The sequence below is a fragment of the Mobula birostris genome, chromosome 2 (assembly GCF_030028105.1).
Source record: "Mobula birostris isolate sMobBir1 chromosome 2, sMobBir1.hap1, whole genome shotgun sequence".
In the NCBI taxonomy this organism is placed as follows: Eukaryota; Metazoa; Chordata; class Chondrichthyes; order Myliobatiformes; family Myliobatidae; genus Mobula; species Mobula birostris.
In genome coordinates, this window is record NC_092371.1 from 107,646,411 (window position 1) to 107,673,614 (window position 27,204).

The following is a 27,204-nucleotide window of genomic DNA, read 5'->3' on the forward strand; positions in this document are numbered from 1 at the left end:
CCAAGTGAAGCCTCACCAGTGCTTTACAAAGCCTCAGCATTACATCCTTGCTTTTATAATCTAGTCCTCCCTCTAATTCTACCCAATTTCCCCCGGGATCAATAAAGTATGACTATGACTATGACTATGAGTCTGCAAACTCAACCTTCTACTAAAACTGGCAGTCTGGGCCTTTGTACTTTTCAGGAACAAGTCCCAGCACACATCCTTGGAGTGCCACAGTAGCATGGTCATTTTTGCGCCACTATTAAAGCTTGGGGTATTGGAGTTTGTAATTCAGTTCCAGCGTCCTCTATAAGAAAGTCTGTTCATTCTTCCTGGGTACTCCAGATTCCTCCCATGGTGCAAAGACAGACTGGGGTCATTGTAAGTTGTCCTGTGATTAAGCTAGCGTTAAATCAGTGGGTTGCTGGGCAGTGTGGGCCGGTTCTGTGTTGTATATCTAAATGTAATAAATACTATGTTCACAGAATACTTGGGCTACTGTCTTCCAGCTTCTTTTCTGTTTGCACTCCACTTCCCAACTTTTAGTTAACTCCTGATCCAATGGATAACATTCATCCTTGATAGCCTTCAGTGGAACATTTCATTGAAAGTCTTTTGTAAGGGGAAACATGATGTCCTGTGGCTCCTACCCATTAAATTTGGATGGACCCTCCACAAAAACATCCAACAGATTGGTTATACAAGACCTACTATGCAACAGGATAATCAATTTCCTCACTTGCAGACCCCAGTCAGTTTGGCTTGGCAGCAACATCTCCTCCACAATCACCATCAGCACCACAAGTCTGTGTGCTGAGCCCCCTGCTCTACTCGCCTTTTACTTATGTCTGTGAGGCTAAGCGCAGTTCCAATGCCATATTTAAGTTTGCTGACAACACCACCATCATTGTCCTAATCAAAGGTGGTGTCGAATCAGCATATACAAGGTGACTGAAAATCTGGCTGTGTGGTTCCATAACAACAACCTCTCACTCAGTGCCAGCAAGACCAAGGAGCTGATTATTGACTTCAGGAGGAAACTGGAGATCCAGGAGCCAGTCCTCACTGGAGGATCAGAGGTGGCGAGGATCAGCAACTTTAAATTCCTTGGTGTTACTATTTTGGAGGACTTCTACCGGGCCCAGCACGCAAGTGCAGTTACAAAGAAAGTGCGAAGATTCAGCATGGCATCTAAAACTTTGACAAACTTCTACAGATTTGTGGTGGAGAGTACAATGACCAACTGCATCACAGCCTGGTATGGAATCATCAATATCCTTGAACAGAAAATCCCACAAGTAGTGTGGATACAGCCCAGTCCATTACAGGTAAAGCCCTCCCCACCATTAAGCACATCTACACAAAGCGTGGTCACAGAAAAGCGGCATCCATCATCAGGGACCCCCTGGCACTCAGGACATTCTCTCTTCTCACTGCTACCATCAGGAAGGTGGTACAGGAGCCTCAGGACTCATACCACCAGAGTCAGGAACAGTTCCTCCTCCTCAACCATCAGGTTGCTGAACTAAAGGGGATAACTTCACTTGCCCCACAATCAAAATGTTCCCACGACCAATGAACTCATTTTCAAGGACCCTTCATCCCATTCTCACTATTTGTTTATTATTTCTTTCCTTGTGTATTTGAACAGCTTGTTGTCTTCTGAACGCCCACGTTGGTGCGGTCTTTCATTGATTCTATTATGGTTATTAATCTATTATGGATTTATTCAGTACGCCCACAGGAAATGAATCTCAGGATTATACAGGGTCACGTACATGTACTTTGATAATAAATTTTCTGTGAACTTTATATCACCTAAAGGCACACTGACTGCCATTTATAAGGCTCTCTGAATGCAGGGGTATTCAACTTTATTTTATTTATTCCACTGATATTAGGGCTGTTGAGAATTGTTCATGGATCAGGTAAGGCCCCTTCACCCATATTTGAATGTTTGCCCATTTCTAATCTCCTGATGTGGCTCTTAAAATAACCAATGCTTCAACAATTTACTCCCTTGCATTGGCAGGTATCTAAGGAAACAGAAAGAGGTGACAGAGTTAGCAGGTGATATCCAGAGTATAAAGCTAAGGGCTGCTGAAGGCACAGCTGTCAAAGCTGCAGTATAGAAAATCAAGTTTCAAAGTGGACCACAAGCAGAAGGCAATGATAGCACATTGGTTAAGTTACTGGATTAATATCAAACTGCAAGAAATGCAAGCAGCTGTGGAACTGAATTCAAGTAATGATCCAAAATGGGATAATAGTCTATTATAATGTGGTCACCATGTTACTCATAATGCTCTTAAATACACATCTGGTCAGTACTGTCCTCCAGAGGGCGAAGTCAGCCATCATTACTGGGCCCGGGCTGGATGTGAGCCACAGACTTAACTGCCCTAAAATGGCCTAATATATCATTCAGCTCAGGAACAACTGGGAACAGAAAATAAATGCTGATCCAGTTAGTGGTGCCCAGATGCCAAAACACACACACACAACAAATTAACACTTTCCTGTGAACTGAACCTTGCTTTCAAGATAAAGGGATCTTTGAACACGATTATTCATACCCCCCTTTCAAATAACCACTTTTTTTTAATATAAAAGTGAAAAGGACTTTTTTTGTGTAGGCTTTTAAATTCAATGTTAGAGTGAAAATTGACAATCCACAGTTAAACAATGTTGGTATTTTCAGGTCATTTCTAGTCATCTTGGAATTTCAACCAGCAACCTCTGTAGCCCAACACAATGTTTGTGCTGGTCATCCATAGGGTGACATCATTCCCCACGTAATCTTCATCCTTGCAGTTCTGTGAGTGATGGAAATTGAATCAAAATGTCTCAATCCTGAGGCTTTAGGAACCCTGATACCTTGACTCCGAATATTCTGGCCTAGTTCACAAATTTACAGGAACTGGGACAAGAATTTGAGGATTTCTACAGCCACCAGCAAATCTAAGGGAAAACTAAAGATTAAGATTGTAAAGATTAGCTTTATTTATCATATGCACATTGAAACAGAGTGAAACGTGTTGTTGACTACAAGGAGAGATTGAGTTGCCTGGGACTGTACTCGCTGGAATTCAGAAGAATGAGAGATCTTATAGAAACACAAAATTATGAAAGGGATAGATAAGATAGAGGCAGGAGAGTTCTTTCCACTGGTAGGTACGACTAGAACTAGGGGACATAGCCTCAAGATTCAGGAGAATAACTTTAGGACGGAGATGAGGAGGAACTGCTTTTCCCAGAGAGTGGTGAACCTGTGGAATTCTCTGCCCAATGAAGCAGTGGAGGCTACCTCAGTAAATATATTTAAGACAAGGTTGGATAGATTATTGCATAGTAGGGGAATTAAGCATTATGGGGGAAAAGGCGGGTAGGTGGAGATGAGTCCATGGTCAGATCAGCCATGATCTTATTGAATGGCAGAGCAGGCTCGACAGGCCAAATGGCCGACTCCTGCTCCTATTTCTTATGTTCTTATGTTTGCGTCAATGACCAACACATTCCAAGGCTGTGCTGAGGGCAGCCTGGAAGTGTCACCCCAGTTCTTTGTCAAAACAGCATGCTTACAAGTTACTCAACACTAAGCCTAAATCTGTAAATGTTTGGCCGTGGGAGGAAACCAGAGCACCCAGAGAAAACCCATGCGGTCACAGCAAAAACGTACATACTCCTTACAGACAGCAGTGCGGACTGAAACCCAAGCATTGATCACTGCTGCTGCTGTAAATCATTGCAATAACCGCTGCACTTTGCAACTGCAAGGGCGAGTGAAAAAAATAAATTGCTACAAACTTACCATTATCTAATATGAATCTTTTCTTATGCAGACAGCAAAGAGTTCTGTGACAACTAGCTCGTTTCTAGGCCAAAACATCTTCAAGTGCACAAATGACTTTCAACTTGACTTTGGCATACAACAAAATCATAGAGGTGTGTGAGAGATTATTTTTACACCAAGAATAAACACCTCTCTCACTGACCCTGATCCATAATGAATCTGCCTTTAATGTTTTTTTGCCATTACAGATCTTGAATCAAAATGTGATTCACAGGGAAGGCATTAAATGAGATGGTGCTTCAATGAAATGTCTTAAGTGTTAATGAGTACTCGGTTGCCTGCAAAGGCTCAAGCAATATTATGTTCAAGTGCTTTATTTAACAATCAACAGTTAGGAAAGTGACAGACAGTGATGAGGCGATAAAGGAAAGGAACAGATGCCAATTCCTCGATCTTTGTGTGCATTAGAAGGTCCCTATAGCTGGCTGTATGTCAATGCTTTACTGCTTAAAGGCAAAGTAAAACTTGCTTGTAAGATGCTTGTACACTCAGATCAGGACCAGTTGGGAGCAGCATGGACAACTGGTGAAGGTGGATCAAAGACATCATCCTCAATACTCTCCTCAATGGGTCTCATTTTTCCTGAAGTCTTAGAATACGGGGACCTCTCTGTTGTGCATAGAAGAAACAGAAAAAAAATTTAAAAATTTCTGCAATCAAATACTGTCAACCAAACTAACAATAATACATGCAAACACGAGGAAATCTGCAGATGCTAGAATTTCAAGCAACACATGTAAAAGTTGCTGCCTGGCCTGCTGCATTCACCAGCAACTTTTATGTGTGTTGCTAATAATACATGCAGATTATTTTTTAAACTAGTTTTTTTTTAAATAAAAGAACTTACAGTCTTGCTCATTATACATGATCTTTAACTGGACAATGTTTCTGTACTTCAGAGGAAGATATAACTAATTGCAAAATTTTGCCAGTTATAATTCACTTACTGTCAATCAGCCCATGAGACTGAAAAACAATTTTGTAATAGTCTTAGATTTTAGTTACTCTTCAAGGTTAAATAATACAAATGATCCTTTCTTTTAAATTATTGTGTCCCTTTTAGTTTCTCAATCAAAAAATTTTTCTACCTCAACTGGGAGTGAATTCACTATTATAATTTACACTTTTTTCCTCACTTCACAGTCCTTCAGTTAAGAAGCTCATAATCAATTGCTCTGCTCTGAACAAACCAATTATCCTGTGTACCTACTGTAGAGCTACTAATTCATTCACTCACCCATAAGAGCAAGCAAAACCTGAACCAAGCAGAGATACAGCAGGACGCACATCACAGGAAGTCATGGAATACATTTCCATCTGACTTCACTCTGATTCAATTTTCAAATCTTAGCCAATAACTGCACAAAATTGTTAATCAACAATTTGAATTTTGTGTATGCTATTTGTGGTTCCTATTCATTTTTAATTACATGTTGTTCTTGCCTTGGGAAAGTGGAAGCCACTCTGTGTAACTTCATGGAACTAATACAGAAAGGAAGGTACCCATTCTGCTCATCAGGTTCAAATCACCAAATCTCATTCTCACTTTCAAACAATCTGCTCTTTTCCCATTCTCACAAATTATTCCTTATGGTCGCACTGATTGAAGCTGCTCGTACTACTCTAAGCCAGTGATTTCTACGTCTTTAAATAAGTGTTACCTTCACATTTTGTATCGTTTGTGTGGTTTTCCATCTGAGGCTTTTCAACAGTGAGTATCTAAACTATTTACAAGCTTGTACATCTCTATGAAGACTCCTGTGATTCGACATGTTATCTAAAACTTTGATAAACTTCCACTGGCTGACGTGAAACCTAAGGACTTTGCAGAGTGACATGTTTTTATCCAACCATTAATACCAATCGTCTGCTGTATAAATGGAGCTGGACATATTTGATAATAAATTACTGCTTTAAGTTATACAATGAAACTGGTATTTTGCATTAGTAAATCTTCTACAATCATTACTATTCAAAGTGAAAGCAATACATTCAATTTTAACATTTCATGAAGAGATACACTCCAAATGCAACATGCAGTCTTGTTATGAGCAAACTTTTAAAACAATCCAAACTCAAAATATAATTTGAGAAAGAAATTTACATGCTTTAAGCAACTCTAAACATTGAAGTGGCAACTCACAATGTGACATGACCAAATTCAACAAAGATCTTCACTGCTTCAAGAAACAACTTTCTGTGCGTTCCATTTTGCTAAATAGCAATACTATCACAGCAGTTATATGCACATGCCAAATATCACTGTTGATTCACCATTAGGTATAGCCAGTTTATTGCAGGAAAGAGCAGGTGGGTCTGGTCTTCAGTAGTAAAAATGTTGTTTTCACATGCAAATTTCAGTCATCAAATCCAAATTTTCAGAACAACACAACTGCTCATTACTAATCTCTCAACTGGAATCTCTGACCAGTAATTAAAACAGATGGACAAAGCCACGCCAGGTTTTGATGCTCATGCCTGGGTAAGTTTCTGTTAACATACCTACATACAGCACCTATAAAAAGTATTCACACCCCACCTCTCCCAGGAAGTTTTCATGTTTTATTTTTTTCTAACGTTGAATCACAGTGGATTTAACTAGGCTTTTTGGACACTGATCAACAGAAAATACTCTTTCTTGTCAAAGTGAAAACATTTCTATAAGTTGGTCTAAACATATTACAATTATTAAACACAAAATAATTGATTGCGTAGTTACTCACCCCCTTCAAGTCAGTATTTAGTAGACACACCTTTGTCAGCAATTATAGCCTTAGGTCTGTGTGGATAGGTCTCTATCAGCTTTGCACATCTAGACACTGCAATCTTTCCCATTCTTCTTTACAAAACTGCTCAAGCTCTGTCAGATTGCATGGGGATCATGAGTGAACAGCCCTTTTAAAGCCCAGCCGCAAATTCCCAATTGGATTAAGGTCTGGACTCTGACTTGGCCATTCCAGGACATTACTGTTTTTAAGTCATTCCTGTGCAGCTTTAGCTTTATGCTTGGAACCATTGTCTTGCTGGAAAACAAATCTCTACCAAGTTTTTTTGCAAACTGCATCAGGTTTTCCTCCAGGATTTCCCTGTATTTTGCTGCATTCATTTTATCCTCTACCTTCACAAGCCTTCTAGGGCCTGCTGCAGTGAAGCATCCCCACAGCATGATGCAACCACCACCATGCTTCATGGTGGGGATGGTGTGTTTTTGATGATGTGCAGTGTTTGGCTTATGTCAAATATAGTGTTTAGTCTGATGGCCAAAAAGCTCAATTTTCTTTTCATCAAGCCATTAAACCTTCTTCAAGCTGACTTCAGAGTCTCTCACATGTCTTCTGGCAAACTCTAGCTGAGATTTCACATGAGTTTTTTTTTTCCAGCAGAGGCTTCCTCTTTGCCACTGTCCCATAAAGCTGCGTCTGGTGAATCACCCGGGCAACAGTCGTTGTATGCATAGTCTCTCCTATCTCAGCCACTGAAGCTTGTAACTCCCCCAGAGTTGTCATAGGTCTCCTAGTGGCCCCCCTCACTAGTCCCCTTCTTGCACGATCACTCAGTTTCTGAGGACGGCCTGCTCGAGGCAGATTTACAACTGTGCCATATTATTTCAATTTCTTGATGATTGAGTTAATTGGAAATTCTCTTGTATCCCTCTCCTGACTTGTGCTTTTCAATAACCTTTTCGTCGAGTTGTTTGAAGTGTTCTTTTGTCTTCATGCTGTAGTTTTCACCAGGATACTGACTCACCAGCAGTTGGACCTTCCAGATACAGATGTATTTTAATTACAATCAACTGAAGCACCTTGTCTACACACAGGTGATCTCCATTTAACTAATTCTGTGACTTCTAAAACCAATTGGCTGCACCAGTGATGATTTAGTGTGTCATATTAAGGGGGGGGGGAAGCTGGGTAAATACTTATGCAATCAATTATTTTGTGTTTTATATTTGTAATTAATTTAGATCACTTTGTAGGGATTAGTTTTCACTTTGACATGAAAGAGTTGATCTGTTGATCAGTGTCAAAAAAAAAGCCAAATTAAATCCACTGTGATTCAATGTTGTAAAATAATAAAAGATGAAAACTTCCAAGCAGGGGGGTGACTACTTTATATATGCACTGTATATATTTTACTGGCATTGTAATTCGGCGAAAGTTTCAATCTGCCCAGATGAAAACTATAACACTTGTATTGAAATCCCACAGGCCAAGGACCAAGCTCTGTGGAATAGTAGCTTATCCCACAGACCATTATGATTGCAGAAATGGCTACTTTGCAACGTGATTTTGAAATGTAAAGTATTTCTACAAAAACATTTGAGGGCAGCAAAAAGGAGGCTTGCTGCAAGTTCTCCAAATACAATCATGAATGATGAAAAATTTCCTTCTTTTTCAATAGGTAAAGCATAGCTCAGTCTAGTCAAGGGGGATAAAAACACATACAGATCTAAATGATAAGCAACCACTCAAATCTGGTCAAAATTCCACGATTACAAATGTAATCTGACTTTATGCATGCGAAAGATTATAACCAGGAATTGTTTTCATTGAGAAAAATGTAACATAATCATTCAAATATGCTTCAGTTTGGGGTTACAAATTAGGCAAAATAAACAATCCTTGCTTCATTATCTTTGCAATCAGATTTACGATAAGTGGAAGGAATTTCATAAACTGCACTGTTTCCAAGGGCCAACAAGAGCCTACTGGATGTCGCTGGAACCATGGCTTGAAACTCTCCGGCAAAGAGGGGGCATAGTTTACTATTTAGTGTGCACAAAACAATATTCCCTCCCTCTTCTTCTATTAGTGTCCTGTGCAACTGCATCAGTTTTGCACTAAAACGCTACACTAGGACATGAGCCTGTGACGGGAACGAGTATGATAGAGCTGAGGATGAGCCAGCAGGTTTACAAGTAGATGATGGAAGCAATATGAACGTAAGGAAGCAGAACCCAATGACTGGGTACAAATGTAGACAGAGCAAAGAGTTATATTGTACCGCAGCGGCAAAATTCAAAAGGGTGAAGAATGCTGGGCTGAAGGTGCTGAATTTAAATGTGCGTAGCATTCGGAATAAGGAGGACAAACTCGTGGCGCAATTAGAAATTGGTCGATGTAATGTTGAGGGCATCACTGAGTTGTGACTGTAAGGCCATAGTTGGGAGCTTAACTTCAAAGGATATGCTTTGTATTGAAAGGACAGGCAGGAAGACATAGGTGGTGGTGTGGCTCTGTTGGTAAGAGATGGAATTACATCATTAGAAAGAGGTGGACATAGGGTTGGAGAACGTCGAATCTTTGTGGGGAGAGTTAAGAAACTGCAAGGGTAAAAATAAACATTATGGGAATCATATATAGGCCTCCAAATAGTAGCCAAGATGTGGGGTTGAGATTGCAAAGGGAGCTGGAAAAGACATGTAATAAGGGTAATGTCACAATTGTAATGGGGGACTTCAATATGCAAGGGGATTGGAAAAATCAGGTTGGTGTTGGATCGCAAAAGAGAGAATTTGTTGAATGCCTACAAGATGGCTTTTTAGAGCAGCCTGTGCTTGAGCCTACTCAGGGAAAGGTGATCTTCGACTGGGTGTTGTGTGATAACCCAGATCTTATTAGGGAGCTTAAAGTAAAGGAACTCTTAGGAGGCAGTGATCATAATATGATTGAATTCATACTGCAATTTGAGAGGGAGAAGCATAAATCACATATATTAGTATCACAATGGAATAAAGGGAATTACAGAGTTATGAGAGAAGAGCTTGCCCAGATGGACTGGAGAAGAATACTGGCAGGGATGCCGGCACAGCAGAGGTGGCTGAAGTTTCTGGGAATAGTTCACAAGGCGCAGGATAGATATATCCCACAGAAGATGAAGAACTCAAATGACAGGGGTAGGCAACCATGGCTGACAAGGGAAGTTAAGTTGCCTAAAAGCCAAGGAAAGGGCAAAAAGGGTAGCAAAATTGAATGGGAAGTTGGGTGACTGGGAAGATTTTAAAATCTAACAAAAAGCAACTAAAAAAGCTATAAGCAGGGAAAAGATGAAATATGAGGGGAAACCAGCCAATAATATAAAGCAGGATACTAAAAGTTTTTTTCCGGTTATATAAAGAGTAAAAGGGAGAGGAGAGTTGATATTGGATCACTGGAAAATGGTGCTGGTGAGGTAGTAATGGGGGACAAAGAAATGGCAGATGAACTTAATGAGTACTTTGCATCAGTCTTCACTGTGGAAGACACTAGCAATGTACCAGAGATCTGCCAGTGTCAGGGAGCAGGAGTGAGCGCTATTGCTATTACAAAGGAAAGAGTGCTAAGCAAACTGAAAGGTCTTACGATGGGTAAGTCACCTGGACCACATGGACTACTTCCCAGAGTCCTGAGAGAGGATGCTGAAGAGATAAGATGCATTGGTCATGATCTTTCAAGAATCACTTGACTCCGGCATGGTCCTGGAGGACTGGAAAATTGCAAATATCATTCCACTTTTTAAGAAGGGAGGAAGGCAAAAGAAAAGAATTATAGGCCAGTTAGCCTAACCTCAGCGGTTGGGGAAGTGTTGAAGTCTATTATTAAGCATGAGGTTCCGTTGTTCTTGGAGACTAATGATAAAATAACTCAAAGTCAACATGGTTTCTCTACATGGAAATCCTGCCTGACAAATCTGTGAAGAGTTCTTCGAGGAGGTAAGAAGCAGGGTGGACAAAGGAAAGGCAGTGGATATCATTTACTTTGATTTTCAGAAGGCATTTGATAAGGTGCCACACATGAAGCTGCTTAACAAGATAAAATCCCATGGCATTACAGGAAAGATACTGGCTGACAGGCAAGAGACAGCAAGTGGGAATAAAATTGGAATAAAAGGGGCCTTTTCTGGTTGGCTGCCAGTGACTAATGGTGTTCCTCAGGGGTCAGTATTGGGACCGCTGCTTTTCACATCGTTTGTTAATGATTTATATAACGGAACTGATGGCTTTCTGGCAAAGTTTGCAGATGATACGATGATAGGTGGAGGGGTAGGTAGTGTTGAGGAAGCAATGCGATTACAGCAGGTCTTAGGCAGATTTGAAGAATGGGCAAAAAAAATGGCAGATGGAATACAGTGTTGGGAAATATGTGATAATGCATTTTGGTAAAAGGAACAATAGCGCAGACTATTATCTAAATGGAGAGAAAATTCAAACATCAGAGGTGCAAAGGGACTCATGCAAGACTCCCATCCCAGAAGGTTAATTTAAAGGTTGAGTCTGTGGTAAAGAAGGCACATGCAATGTTGGCATTTATTTCAAGGGGAATAAAATATTGCAAGGAAATAATGCTGGACCTTTACAAGACACTAGTCAGGCAGCACTTGGTGTGTTGTCAACAGTTTTGGGCCCCATATCTCAGAAAGGATGTGTTGTCATTGGAGGGAGTCCAGAGGAGCTTCATGAAGAAGATTCCAGGAATGAAGGGGTTAACATGGGAGGAGCGTATGGCATCTTTGGGCCTGTACTCACTGGAACTTAGAAGAATGTGAGGGGATCTCATTGAAACCTTCCAAATGATGAAAGGACTAGATAAGGTGGATGTGGAGAAGATGTTTCCTACGGTGGGGGTATCCAGAACTAGAGGGCACAGCCTCAAAACTGAGGGGCGACCTTTTAGAACAGAAGTAAGGATGAATTATTTTAGCCAGAGAACAGTGAACCTGTGGAATGCTCTGCCACAGACTGCAATGGATGCCAAGTCTGTGGGTACATTTTCCTGACCGGTCAGGGTATCAAAGGATAAGGCGAGAAGCCAGGTCTATGGGGATGAGTCGGGTACGGAATCAGCCATGATGGAATGGTGAGCAGGCTTGATGGGTTGAATGGCCTAATTCTGTTCCTATATCTTACGGACCTTGAGTAGTGGCTCACCCTGTCCTATTGATTACAAATCATTCCAAGGGCCCTTTGGTTAACGGATTGATCTTAAAAGTAATGATAAAAGACATTTTCCTCCTAAGACTTGGGATTTAATCAAAGCTTCACTTTTATTAAAACAACATAAATTGTGCATTGTATTGACTCAAAAACCTTTCACCTTCATGAAGCGGGACCATGTAGTTAGCTGCAAGTGTGCCGAGGATGAAGGAGCAGTTGTTTCCAACCAGGAAAATAAGAGTGGTCTTGTAGGTTAGTGCCTTTTTTAGAAAATGGGAACAGTAGAAAGTGTTAACTTCAGACACAAGAATTTCACAGGCACACACAAGGGAGCAGACAGTTACCATTATGACCTCGAATACGTATAGACTTGTACAGAATTAGGTCAGAAGACAGAAGCAGCTCAGCTTCATTCAGTTGGGCTAAATGAAAAAGGATGAATCTGCTTTGTAATTCTGAAATCAGATTTCAAGTTACAAGTTTGTAACTGTATGACAGGATGCAACAAATGCAGTTTATTTTTTGTTTTACTCAATTTTACAATGAAAAAGTAGGTAGAACCCTTCCTCTGAAAATTTAGTGAGGAATTCAGTCATTTCAGACACCACTTGTGGAACCCTTCCTCGGGATCTAAGATCTTTAAATATAATCTATGAAAGGACTTTAACATAAACTATTGTCCTTAAAGTAATTAAGGACATCCAGTGTAGATGTGGAAAGGATGTTTCCCATGATAGGCGATTCTAGGACAAGAGGGCACAGCCTCAGGATAGAGGGAAGCCCTTTCAAAACAGAGAGGCGGAGAGATTTCTTATGCCAAAGGGTGGTGAATTTGTGGAATTTGTTGCCACAGGCAGCTGTGGAGGCCAAGTCGCTGGAAGTATTTAAGGCAGAGCTTGATAGGTTCTTGATTGGACATGGCATCAAAGGTTACGGGGAGAAGGCTGGGAACTGGGGTTGAGGAGGAGATTTAAAAAAAAGAGGATCAGCCATGATTGAATAGCAAAGCAGACTCAATAGGCCAGATGGCCTAATTCTGCTCCTATGTCTTATGGTCTATCTGAAATCATTTTAACACAATGCTTTTTGAAACTCTTACAAGAGCGTATTATCTGAATGTCTGGCCACTTGGGAACTGTGGTCAGTTGTGGCTATGAGCATAAAACGTAACTGGAATTAGAATGGAATAAATATTTAGAAAGCACTCAGTATCTGATACATCAGACTGGAAGTGAGTGGGTTCCTGAGTAGGAACTGGAGCAGCTATCATTAGTAGTTATGGTCAGCTTTAAGGACAATAACTTATGTTAAAGACCTTTCAAAGATTTTAGATACCAGAGGAAGGGTTCTAAAATTTCTGCTTCATTATAATGGGAATGGTTTGGGCCAAAATAAGCAACCCTCTTTAAGCCGATTCATACTTTGGTCATTAGTTAGTTTGACTGTGTGTGAGTTCATATCTTCAAAAAAAAAACAGAATTTTTTTTATAACGTGCTAGAAGAGTGAAGGAAAATGCCATTTATTTGGGGCTCACGGATTGATGATGCAGTAGAACCACCATTTAGGAAATTAGATAGTCCATCGTCGGTGTCACTCGTACTGGCCATACTGTTCCTCACTCTCATCATTGAAAGCTGCGAACATAGGCTCGGTTGTCTCTCTATCTTTTTGGCAGTCTGTAATGGAAAGGATACCGTTTTTCTAGATGCAAGGTTAACAGAACAACACAGCGCTGCTTCTCAGTGCAGGGCCATGCTCTCTCTTCACTGCTACCATCAGGAAAGAGGTACATGAGGCTTAGATCCAACACCAGAAAGCTCAGGAACAGTTATTAACCTTCAACCATCAGGCTCCTGAGCCAGTGTGCACATCTTCACTCACCACAATGCTGAACTGATCGATGAGCACAACCCATGGACTTACTTTCAAGGAACCTGCAACTCATGTTCTCAGATTGATAGATTGATTTATACTTGTTTCTTTTTGTATTTGCATAATTTGTCAGTCTTTGTGTGCAGTTTTTCATTGATTCTATTGTACTTCTACTTTGTACAGTGAATGCCTGCAAAAGAAATTAATTTTATAGTAATTGGTGACAAATTCGGACTTAGATAATAAAACTTACTTTGATTTCACTCAATGAACAGTTGGTGAACTTTTTACCCAATCGCAAACAAGAGAAAATCCCACGTCTCCACTGTCTTCCTCCTTGTTTTATTGTCTGGAAGGAGAACCTGAAGATGGGACGAAAAGATCTGCAGATGCTGGAAATCCAGGCAACACACACAAAATGCTGGAGGAACTCAGCAGGCCAGGCAGCATCTATGGAAAAGAGTACAGTTGACATCAAGTCCCATCAAAGGGTCTTGGCCCGAAACATTGACTGTACTCTTTTCCATAGATGCTGCCTGGCCTGCTGAGTTCCTCCAGCATTTTGTGTGTTGGTGAACTTGTTACCACACCTTACCCACCAATTAGTAGGAGGATACTCTTACTATTATGGAATTTGATTCATGCATCTGAAATACAGGTGGATTCAGAATTGGCTTGCCTGCAGAAGGCAGAGGGTCATGATGGAGGGAGTATATTCGGATTGGAGGGTTGTGACTAGTGGTGTCCCACAAGGATCGGTTCTGGGACCTCTACTTTTTGTGATTTTTATTAACGACCTGGATGTGAAGGTAGAAGGGTAGGTTGGCAAGTTTGCAGACGACACAAAGATTGGTGGTGTTGTAGATAGTGTAGAGGAATGTCGAAGATTGCAGAGAGACATTGATAGGATGCAGAAGTGGGCTGAGAAATGGCAGATGGAGTTCAACCTGGAGAAATGTGAGGTGGTACACTTTGGAAGGACAAACTCCAAAGCAGAGTACAAGGTAAATGGCAGGATACTTGGTAGTGTGGAGGAGCAGAGGGATCTAGGGGTACATGTCCACAGGTCCCTGAAAGTTGCCTCACAGGTAGATAGGGTAGTTCAGAAAGCTTATGGTGTGTTAGCTTTCATAAGTCGAGGGATAGAGTTTAAGAGTCGCGAGGTAATGATGCAGCTCTATAAAACTCCAGTTAGGCCACACTTGGAGTACTGGGTCCAGTTCTGGTTGCCTCACTATAGGAAGGATGTGGAAGCACTGGAAAGGGTACAGAGGAGATTTACCAGGATGCTGCCTGGTTTAGAGAGTATGGATTATGATCAGAGATTAAGGGAGCTAGGGCTTTACTCTTTGGAGAGAAGGAGGATGAGAGGAGATATGATAGAGGTGTACAAGATATTAAGAGGAATAGATAGAGTGGACGGCCAGTGCCTCTTCCCCAGGGCACCACTGCTCAATACAAGAGGACATGGCTTCAAGGTAAGGGGTGGGAAGTTCAAGGGGGAAATTAGAGGAAGGTTTTTTACTCAGAGAGTGGTTGGTGAGTGGAATACACTGCCTGAGTCAGTGGTGGAGGCAGATACACTAGTGAAGTTTAAGAGACTACTAGACAGGTATATGGAGGAATTTAAGGTGGGGGGTTATATGGGAGGCAGGGTTTGAGGGTCGGCACAACATTGTGGGCCGAAGGGCCTGTACTGTGCTGTACTATTCTATGTTCTATGTAAATAGGAGGGAGACAGATTCCCAACAGCCACATGACAATAAATCAGATTTTTTATTTAATACAGAGCTACAGCACAGAATAGGCCTTCCACCCCACGCGGCCCACCGATTTAACCCCAGCCTGATCACAGGACAACTTACAATGACCAATTAACCTACTTAGCCAGTGTGTCTTTGGGCTGTGGAAGGAAATCGGAGAAAACAGCTGAAAGAACCCATGTGCACAGAGGAAGCAACGTACAAACTTGCTTACAGAGGATGCCAGAATTGAACTCTGAACTCTGACACCCCGAGCTGCAGTGGCGCCTCGCTAGACGCTACGCTACTGTGGCGTCCCATGACTTTGAACAAGAAGAGTTCAGCATACAGCTCCATTTTAATGGACAATGAGGGGACAACTATTTACCCTTCATAGTAACCTTCAAAAGAACCCACTCCACCCAGTTTCTCCTTCTTCCACCAATAACACTGGGCAGTGCAACCTTAAGACTTCTGGGGTAAAGTGCTGACCGAGTTTACAGATAGTGTCAGGGATACAAATTTCAAATGTGTTTCATTAGGAGGTGCTGCAATATGTAGCTGGATTTTATCAGGCATACTTCACAATTAGAGAATTAACCTAGAGGCTATTGCGAACTCATCAGAAAGCCCAATCTCAAAATGTTGATTGAAGTATCCCTGTAAAGAACATACTAATAGAAGCAGATATAAGCCACTTTCCTGTTACTGCTGCTTCACCATTCAATAAAGCCATGGCTGATCACAACCTCAACAGAGCTTTCCTGCGCCAACCTCATACCTCTTGATTCCCATAAGTCACAAAAAAATCTTTTGATCTCTGTCTCCAACACATTTGCACTGATGACGAGGCATTTTGCAAAGGTTCCTTCCTTCTTTCTGAACCATGGCTCCCCCTCTACCACAGTGGACGAAGACCTTGACCATATATCGTCAACTGCCTGCACATCTGGGCTCACTCCCTCTCTCCTCTATCAGAGCAAAAACTGAATCCCCCCCTTAACTTTACCTTCCACCCCACCAATTGGTTGCAAAACTTTCTGGTTCTGATTAAAGGTCACTAAGCTGCAAGGTAACGTTATTTCACTACGAACACTGGCTAGCCTGCTAAGTATTCCCAGCCTTGTTTTATTTCAGATCTCCAGTGTCTCATATCTCAATGTCATGCTCTGGTTGGGAAAGGGGTAGAGCAGAAGTGGACTTGGCAGCTCTGTCAACAATGTGGACAAGCAACCAACGTTCAAGTAAAAGACTCCATGAAAACACCAATGAAAAATATATCAGCTTTAGGTGGAGAAAACGGAAAAACTGAGTCCTTACAGGACGCTGGGGATGGTGTAGTCAAGGAAGCTGTGATAATCTATGGTCTTATAAACACTAATTACTGAACAGAAAACTAATTACTAAAAGAAGGATAACATTTAAAAATTAACTTTCTAATTGAAGAATTGCTTATTCAAATGATAAATGCAAAAACATTTGGGCAGCAAGAAATAATAAACTGCATGTGATATACAACCATCTTCACTGCTGTCAGCCAAACACATCACAACAAAATAGTAACCTGTCAGTCCCACAATCTCTATTCATTACATAGATCCAAACTTAAGATACATATAGAACATGGAAAAACACAGCACAGTACAGGCCTTGCCAACAACGTAGTACCGACTTTGGAACCTACTCCAATAGCAATCCAACACTTCCCTCCCACGTAACCCTCCATTTTTATTTCATCCAAGTGCTTATCTAAGAGTCTCTTTATCATTCCTGATGTATCTGCATCTACCACCACCTCCGGCAGCACGTTCCACACACCCACCATTGTAAAAAAAAAGCTACCTATGACAGACCCTCTATACTTCCCTCCAATCACCTTAAAGTTTTGCCCCCTTGTATTAGCCATTTCCATCTTGGAAAAAAAGTCGCGGGCTATCCACTGTGCAACTGGTCGCTGGGCTTCCTAACCAACAGACCTCAGATAGTCAGGATGTACAACCGTTCCTCCCTCTCCGTCATCCTCAACACAGGCACGGCCCCAGGGCTGTGCACTGAGCCTATTGCTGTACACTCTGCTCACACACGACCGCACGGGCAAGCACACAAGTAATCACATTGCCAAGTTCGCCGATGGCTCAGCAGCGGTGGGGCTCATCACCAACCACCATGAGACGGCCTACAGAGAGTTGGAAGAGCTCAAGGCCTGGTGCCAGGCAAATGACCCCGTCCTCAATGGCAACAAGATAAAGAAGATGGCTACCAACCTCAGGAGAAGCTGCACCATTCACACCACTCTTTACATCAGCAGTACATCAGTAGGAACCGTGAGCAGTTTCAAACACCTGGGAGTGCACATCTTGCACAATCTTTCATGGTTCCAGTACACATTTTTTGGTGTGTGCGTGTGTGCGCGTCCATGCGTGTGCGATGTTGATGGGACGATGTCTTTTTCATGCCTTTACAAGGCGTGGAGCGAGAAAGAGACTGAGTGGCGTGCCACTCCTCACACAGACAGACATTTTGCAGTATTTTTCCCTTTATTTTACGAGGTCGAGTTGCGATCTCGACACTCAACCTGGCACGGATGGAAAGCGTACTCGGAAGCGGACCTGACTGGGTTCAAACCCGGGAACCTCCGTTCCAGAGTCCGGCGCTGATGTCATTACGCCACCAGCCGGCCTCCCTGTACACATTCTAAACAAATCAGGAAAGCTCACCAATGCCTCTACTTTCTGAAGAGGATGGAAACTGCTGGAATATGCACATCTATACTAAAGTCCTGCAGATGTGTAGTAGAGAGCAAACAAACATTCTTCATCACTGCATGGTACAGCAACTACTTTGTTATGGACAGGAAGACTCTACAATGGATAGCTAGAACTGCCCAATGCATCACCAGTACCAGCCTACCCATCAGAGTCATATATACAGAAATGTGCTGGATAAAGGCCAGTAACATCATGAAGGAACCCACACATCCTGTTTGTCTCACTACCATCCGGGGGAAGGCTACGTATCTTCCACGCCAGGAACCCCCAGACACAAAGACAGTTACTTTTCCCAAGCAGTGAGGCTGATCAACACCTCCGCCCACAAACCCACTCCTCCACACCCCCGAACAACCACTACTTTATCATTTCCTGTCAGAGTCACCTTATGTACAGACACTCCTGTGCCCAGTATCACTTTATGGACATATAATCAATCTATGGATATAAACTAGTCTCCTTTACACTTGTGTACTGAAAATGCCATAAAACAATTTTGAATCTATCCACTCTGTCTATTCCTCTTACCATCTTGAATTCAATTGACTTTATTTCTTACATCCTTCACATACATAAGGAGTAAAAGTCTTTATGTTATGTCTCTGTCTAAACGTGAAATATGTAATCATAGTAATTTATAACAAATAGAACAGTCAATGTAGCATAGAAATACACTCAAATCAGCGTGAGCTCATCAGTCTGATGGCCTGGTGAAAGAAGCTGTCCCGGAGCCCGTTGGTCCTGGCTTCTATGCTGTGGTACCGTTTCCCGGATAGTAGCAGCTGGAACAGTTTGTGGTTGGGGTGACTCGGGTCCCTAATGATCCTTCGGGACCTTTTTTCACACCTGTCTTTGTAAATGTCCTGAATCATGGGAAGTTCACAATTACAGATACGCTGGGCTGTCCACACCACTCTCTGCAGAGTCCTGCAATTGAGGGAGGTACAGTTCCCATACCAAGCAGTGATGCAGCCAGTCAGGATGCTGTCAATTGTGCCCCTGTAGAAAATTCTTAGGATCTGGGGGCCCATATCAAACTTCCTCAACTGTCTGAGGTGAAAGAGGTGCTGTTGTGTCTTTATCACCACACAGCTGGTGTGCATAGACCATGTGAGGTCCTCAGTGATGTGGATGCCAAGGAACTTAAAGCTGTTTACCCTCTCAACCCCAGATCCATTGATGTCAATAGCAGTTAGACCGTCTCCATTCTTACTGTAGTCCACAACCAGCTCCTTTGTTTTAGTGACATTGAGGGAGAGGTTGTTTTCTTGACGCCGCTGTGTCAGAGAGATGACTTCTTCCCTGTAGGCCACATCGTTATTGTTTGAGATAAGGCCAATCAATCTAATGTCATCGACAAATTTAATTAGCAGATTAGAGTTGTGGGTGGCGGCACAGTCATGGGTATACAGGGAGTAAAGGAGGGGACTTAGTACACAGCCCTGAGGGGCTTCTGTGTTGAGAGTCAGAAAGGTGGACGTGAGGGAGCCCACCCTTACCACCTGCTGGTGATCTGACAGGAAGTGCAGGATCCAGCTACACAAGGCAGGGTCAAGGCCGAGGTCTCTGAGCTTCCTGTCGAGCCTGTATGGAACTATGGTGTTGAATGCTGAACTGTGGTCCAAGAAGATCATTTTCACATAAGCATCCTCCTTCTCCAGATGTGTAAGTATGGTATGTAGAGCAGTGGCTATTGTGTCGTCTGTCGACCGGTTGTGTCGGCAGGTGAGCTGTAGGGGGGTCCAGCCTGGGTGTAGCACGCTGCAGATGTAGTCCTTGACCAGCCTCTGAAAGCACTTGTTTATTATTGAGGTGAGTGCGACAAGATACCAGTCATTCAGGCATGTTACCTTGATCTTTTTAGGTACAGGGACAATGGTGGATAATCTGAAGCAGGAGGGCACGCTACACCGGGAGAGGGAGAGATTAAAAATGTCAGTAAACACAGCTGCCAGTTGTGCTGTGCACATCCTGAGTACCTGCCCTGGGATGCCATCCGGTCCCACAGCCTTGCGACTGTCCACTCGTTGGAAATATCTGCGTACCTCCGCCTCAGAGATGACCAGGTTGCAGGTTGTAGCGGTGGCTTTCCTCAGAGGCTCAGAGTCAGCAACATTGAGCTCATCTGTGAGAGAGGCCGCGATGTTGGTGGCACCACTACATTTAGCTTTGAAACCCGTGAAGGTAGGCAACCCTCGCCACAAGTCACGTGTGCTATTCGTTGGGAATCTTGACTCAGTCTTGTCCCTGTATTGTTGTTTCGCAGCCTTGATAACTTTGCACAGATTGTAGCTGCATTTCTTCAGCTCCTGCTGATTGCCGGCAATGTAAGCTCTATATCATGCATTAAGTGCTGTTCTCATGAAACTATAGATCTATGGTTTCTGGCTCAGGAAGACCCTGACTGACTAATGGGGGACCACATTGTCCATGCACTTCTGCATGAAGCACATGACTCCATCTGTGAACTCGGAGACATCCTCATCACGGAAGACATTCCACTTGACGTCATCGAAGCAGTCCTGCAGCATGGAGACCGACTGATAGGACCAACAATGGACGGTTTTAACTATGGCCACCTCTTGTTTCAGCTTCTGCCTGTACGTCATCAAAAGCTGATCGAAAACTGTCACCTCAAGTCACCTCTCATCCTCCTTCACCTCAAAGAGAATAGTCCTATCTCACTCAACCTTTCCTATAAGTCATGATCTCTAACCCAGCCATCATCCTGGTAAATCTCCTCTGCACCCTCTCTGAAACTTCCATGTCCTTCCGATAATGAGGAACTGACCACAATACTTCAAGTGGTTCTAACTAGATTAGCTTGCAACTTTACCTTGCAGCAGTTGAACTCAATCCCCCAACAATGAAGGCCTCTCATCTACCCCATCAACTTCTGCAGCAACTTTGAGGGATCTGTAGACTCAGTGACCCCAAGAGCCTACCTTCCCCCACACTGCTAAGAATCCTGCCATCAACACTGTACTCTGTGGAGGCCTAGTCTCTTCACAAACTGCACTGTCAACTAATTAAATGACAATGCTCCTGTTCAAATACCAGGTTTCCATCCAGGGGGTCAGTGTGGACATGGTGGAGGATTACAAATACCTGGGGATACGAATTGACAATAAACTGGACTGGTCAAAGAACACTGAGGTTGTCTACAAGAAGGGTCAGAGCCGTCTCTATTTCCTGAGGAGACTGAGGTCCTTTAACATCTGCCGGACGATGCTGAGGATGTTCTACGAGTCTGTGGTGGCCAGTGCTATCATGTTTGCTGTTGTGTGCTGGGGCAGCAGGCTGAGGGTAGCAGACACCAACAGAATCAACAAACTCATTCGTAAGGCCAGTGATGTTGTGGGGATGGAACTGGACTCTCTGATGGTGGTGCCTGAAAAGAGGATGCTGTCTAAGTTGCATGCCATCTTGGACAACGTCTCCCATCCACTACATAATGTACTGGTTGGGCACAGGAGTACAGTCAGCCAGAGACTCATTCCACCGAGATACAGCACTGAGCGTCATAGGAAGTCATTCCTGCCTGTGGCCATCAAACTTTACAACTCCTCCCTTGGAGGGTCAGATACCTTGAGCCAATAGGCTGGTCCTGGACTTATTTCATAATTTACTGGCATAATTTACATATTACTATTTAACTATTTATGGTTCTATTACTATTTATTATTTATGGAGCAACTGTAATGAAAACCAATTTCCCGCGGGATTAATAAAGTATGACTATGACTATTTGCTGACTATTCTGCAATATCTTGATTTCATTTCAATGCCAGCTGTAACTGAAAAGAAAGACAAGATTTTTATTGAGGGACAGCGCAGAATCAGCTCTTCAAGTCACGCTGCCCAGCAACCCCCCACCCCCTCACATTAAATCCTGGCCTAACCACGGGACAATTTACAATGACCAATTAACCTACCAACTAGTTCCAATCATCTTCAGCTGCTACACTAATAAACTGCCTCCCATTACAAGGTCAGAAAAAAGAGCTGTTTGCCTCCGTCGCAAACGAAGCAGTCCTTGGCTGCATGTATCAAAACCAGGGCAACAGGTGTGTGCCTCGAATGTGTCAGGCAACATTCATTTCTAACAAGAAACGGCCTGTCTTTGATATTTAATGGTGCTTCCATTGTCCATTTCCCCACCAATATCCTGGCGGTCACCAACAACCAGAAAATCAAGAGGATCTGCCACATAAAAATTACTCTGTAAAATGTCCAATCAGCCTGGCTAATTAATATTCATATTTTTAAAGTAGTGTTGCAACAACTTTCTCCCCATTAGAAAATGATCACAATGCCTGTGTGTCTATTCCTTTAGGTTGTAGAACATACTCTGATCAGGACAGCAAGTAAAACTTTTATGACTAGATCTATCTGCACAGAAATTCAGCAACAGCATTGTATCCTGGCGTTGTAAATTGCCACTGGCATTTAATGTGGCAGGTTTGGAAACATCCAATTTGGAAATAATTTGTTTTTCTACAGGCACGCTCCAGGTTTCAGCATCATTCCGTTCGGATGCCCAAAAGTCTGCAAGTCGGGAATGCGGCCATGAACCAAGTTGCCAGATGGCAGAATGTGCCTTCAGCCCTACAAACCCATTCCACTGCTCTCTCAAATGTTACTCACAGGTACAGGCAGCACAGAAGCCAGCTATAGAATCTCATGTACATCCACATGAAATGCATTACAGATCCTCATGGTGTTAAATCCATTGCAAACCAGGTATAATGAAGCACCCACCCACTATGGCAATGGTTCACAAAGCTGATAGAGCTTAAGCTCGCAAACTCAAGGAAATCTGCAGATGCTGGAATTTCAAGCAACACACATAAAAATTGCTGGTGAATGCAGCAGGCCAGGCAGCATCTATAGGAAGAGGTACAGTCAACGTTTTGGGCCGAGACCCTCCGTCAGGACTAACTGAAAGAAGAGATAGTAAGAGATTTGAAAGTGGGAGGGGGAGGGGGAGATCCAGAATGATAGGAGAGTCTTCAGTTAGTCCTGACAAAGGGTCTCGGCCCGAAACATCAACTGTACCTCTTCCTATAGATGCTGCCTGGCCTGCTGCATTCACCAGTGTTTTTTTATGGAATTTAAGCTGTACTTTGATGGAGAAACATTTTGAATATTATTATAACCCATGTTATTATAAAATGATTATTATTAGAAAAACAAAACTCAGTGTTGGTTCTTCTATCCATAGCTATCCTAACTCATGGCTGCATGGTAAACATTGAGTGAGATCTGAAACTTGCCTAACGCATTAGAAACTGTTATCACTTCATACTTAAAACTTGCACATGATTACCAGACAAGATTCCTCAAAGCAGGGGTCCCCAACCTTTTTTGCACCGCGGACCGGTTTAATATTGATAATATTCTTGTGGACCGGCTGACCAGGGGGGTTTGTTCAAGTAGGGTTAAACTCACCTCAACATGTCTTTTACAGTTAGGGTAGCCAACTTTCTCACTCCCAAATAAAGGACAAAAGTAGCAGTCAAATACGGGACACTTGTGAAAGACTACCATGACCATGAAGCTTTGCGCTATGTGTGCATGCATGATGTGTGCATGCACGTACATGCCGATTTTCTTCCCCACAAATCGGTTTTGGCTTAATCTTCCTGACTACACTGTACATACGTTATTTCTATTTTGTATAGGCTGTGTATTTATCATATCATTCCTGCTTTTACTATATGTTAGTGTTATTTTAGGTTTTATGTGTTATTTGGTAGGTTATTTTTTGGGTCTGAAAACGCTCAAAAATTTTTCCCATTAAAGTTAATGGTAATTGCTTCTTCACATTTACGCCATTTCCGCACGAAAGGTTTCATAGGAACGCGCTACCTTAGCGGGGGAAATACGGGACAAGGGTGGTCCCGTATGGGACAAACCAATTTAGCCCAATATACGGGATGTCTGGGCAAATACGGGACAGTTGGTAACCCAAGTTCAACAGTGAGTGACAGGGAATGAGGAAAGGTGCAGCTGACTCATATCGTTTCCTCACGGCCCGGTAGCACATGCTTAGTAGCCCGGTGGTTGGGGATCGCTGCCTCAAAGGATGTGACACACAACGGAACCTTATTACTTCATAAACTGAAATTAATAAACCTGTTATAAAGATGTTCCTTGTCAGAGAAGCCTGAGGTTTAGGAATGTTTTAGAATTTAAAGTATGGCCAAAAACTAATAACATTAGAGAACAATAAAGAGAACGTTAAATATGAAACCAAACTATTGAAGGACATAGAGTCACAGAGCACTAAATTGCAGAAACAGGCCATTCAGCCCATCTAATCTGTGCCAAACTTTTATTCCCCTAGTCCCATCAACCTGCATCAGGACTATAACCCTCAATACCCCTCCCATTCATGTACTTACCCAAAATGCTCTTAAAATTTTGTCCCATTCAAATTCTGTTGAAACCAAACCCCTATCCATCATTTTCACTGGCATCACCCAGAGTGAAGTTCCGTCTCTTGTTCCCCTTAAACATTTCATTTTTCACCCTTAACGCAAGGTATCGACTTCCAGTCTCATCTAATCTTAGTGGAAAAAGCCTGTTTGTATTTACCCTCTTTATACCCCTCATAATTTTGTATATCTCTGTCAAATCTCCCCTCCCCAGGGAGTAAAGTCCTAACCTGTTCAACCTTTCCCTATAACCCCAGTACTCAAGTCCTGGCAAAATTCTTGTAAATTTTCTCTGCACTCTTTCAATCTTATTGACATCTTTCCTGTTGGTGGATGACAAAAACTCCACTAAATACTCCAAGTTAGGCCTCACCAACATCCCAACTCCTGTACTCAATACTTTTGGTTACAAAGGCCAATTATACAACCGTCATTTTTAAGGAATTACGGATCTGTATTCCCTGATCACTCTTTTCTACTACACTGATCAGTGCCCTGCTGTTCACTGTGAAAGTTCTACCTTGGTTGGTCCTCTCAAAGCAAAACACCTCACACTGGTCTGCATTAATTCTATCTGCCATTTCTCAGACCATTTTTCCAGCTGGTTCAAAGCCCACTGCAAACTTTGACAGTCTTCCTCGCTGTCCACTACACCTCCCCCCGCCAATCGTGTCATCTGCAAATCTGCTGAATCCAGTTGACCGCATTATTATCCAGATCACTGATGTAGATGATGAACTGCAGTGGACCCAGTACCAATCCCTGCGGCACTGAACTTAGTCACAGGCTTCCAGTTAGAGAGGCAACATCGAATGCAGAATGTGGTATTCTGTCAGCGATTGGCTGAAGCCGGATCATTGAGTATTTAAAATGTGACTGAATGGACGCTTAATTTGTCTAAGAGATCGAAGGCTGTAAAATGGGATTAATATAGAAAGTACCCACTGGTTAGCATGGACAGGTTGGGCTGAATGGCCTTGTTTCCATGTTCTGTGATTCTATGCCTCTGTAGAAACAGAAATAACACTGAAACCTGGATTAATGAAGAGGTTAAAAAGTAATTTAATAAAGTTACATAATTCATACCTTATTATATAATAAGCTTTAAAATGACAAAATGTGCATCATCGTTGGTGATCAATTGGCATATATTGTGATGTATTAAATATTCTGAAAAATATTTCAGAATATTTAATGTTCAATTTCAGAATAATGTTAATTTCAGAATATTTACTGTTCAACGCCTTCAGTTTCACGGGTACTTTACAGAACATTCAAGCACACACGATCAATACCTACTTTGTCACTTATTGTTGGATCATTCAGGGAATACAGCTTGTTTGTGATATCTTTGCCTATTAGGTACTTAAATACTTCCTGCAGAAAGGATTCGGTCTCCAGGAAGAAAGTCAGCCTCTCTCTGGACCAGCAAAGGAATTTGCAGTTATCTTCAGCCACGATAGTTACCTGTAGAGAAAGGACATCGACGGGAAACATCATTATGGCCCTGTATTGTCTCACATTATTCTGCTAAGCATACATTAGTTTAGTCCCAGTGGACAGTAAGGATTGAATCCACCAACTACGATGCATTGCTAATAATAATTTGAAGCTCAAGCATTTGATGCTAATCCATTAGGAAGCCCCAGGACATAACTGTTTAGAGACGGGATAACCAGGAAACCTGATACAGTACTGTGAATGCTGGACTGCGGAGAGTCTGCACACTATTTACCCATTCTCTGCATGTAACTTCCAATACTGACCATAAACTATGGGATGTGAATATCGAGAACAGATTCACTCACACAGGAAATAAAGTGAAGCTTCAAGTCACCAAAGCCTCCTCCCCTCTGTGCCCAATACTAATTTCACAACAGTGGTGCCCTGGGATCATGTTGTTTGACCCTCTGAATCAGGGGTTCCCAACCTTTTTTATGCCATGGACCCCTACTATTAACTGAGGGGTCCATGGACCCTAGGTTGGGAAGCCCTGAATGAAACATACGAAGACATCGCAGAAGGTTTGCAATTCATTATTTGGGGATGCATGCAACATTTTCACTGGCCTTCAAAAGCAGAGTTGTAATTTTGTGGTAACATACTGATACTAAACCACATGGCCAATTCACCTTATTTTGTAACCACAAGACAATGGATTAAGTATATGGATTACTTGTGTCACCTCAAGAACATGAGGAAAACAACAAAAGTTAACCCTTCAAATTGGTTGCATGTTGCACTGCATAAAAGAGCAATTGAGTCATAAGGAGGGACAAAGAGGCAGCATTATAAACCTGCACCTTTTAAATCGGGAGGCAATGTTGTTAATCCCTGGAAAGTGCGACAATAAAGTACAGTGAAACTGATTGAAAGACAAATTTGTATTTGATTTACACAGTAGGGCACTGCAGAGTGCACCAGAACAGAGGGATCTGTGAATACAGACCCATAGCTCCATGAAAGTGGAGTCACAGGTTGATATGGTCATAAAGAGAGCTTTTGGCGCATTGGCCTTCGTAAATCAAAGTACTGAGTACAGGAGCCGGGATGTTATGTGGAAACTTGTATAAGACGTTGGTGAGACCTAATTTGGGATACTGTGGTGCGGTTCTGGTCACCAACCTACAG

The 27,204-nt window shown here is 42.3% G+C and overlaps 1 protein-coding gene across 3 annotated transcripts in view; it reads right to left on the reverse strand.

Moving 5' to 3' along the window:
* Positions 1–4,136: 4,136 nt before the first annotated feature.
* The window catches only part of popdc1 (popeye domain cAMP effector 1), a 77,899-nt gene continuing 54,831 nt past the window's right edge, over positions 4,137–27,204 (reverse strand). For 2 of the 3 annotated variants that reach the window (XM_072246092.1, XM_072246073.1), the window contains 3 exons: positions 25,873–26,040; positions 13,286–13,427; positions 4,137–4,447 (listed from right to left, as the gene is read on the reverse strand). In XM_072246092.1, the coding sequence (XP_072102193.1) occupies positions 4,332–4,447; positions 13,286–13,427; positions 25,873–26,040 (426 nt within the window). In that variant the 3' untranslated portion in view covers positions 4,137–4,331. Of the gene's footprint in view, positions 4,448–11,910; positions 12,011–13,285; positions 13,428–25,872; positions 26,041–27,204 lie in introns of all 3 variants that reach the window. The other variant, XM_072246083.1, reaches the window with a different exon arrangement.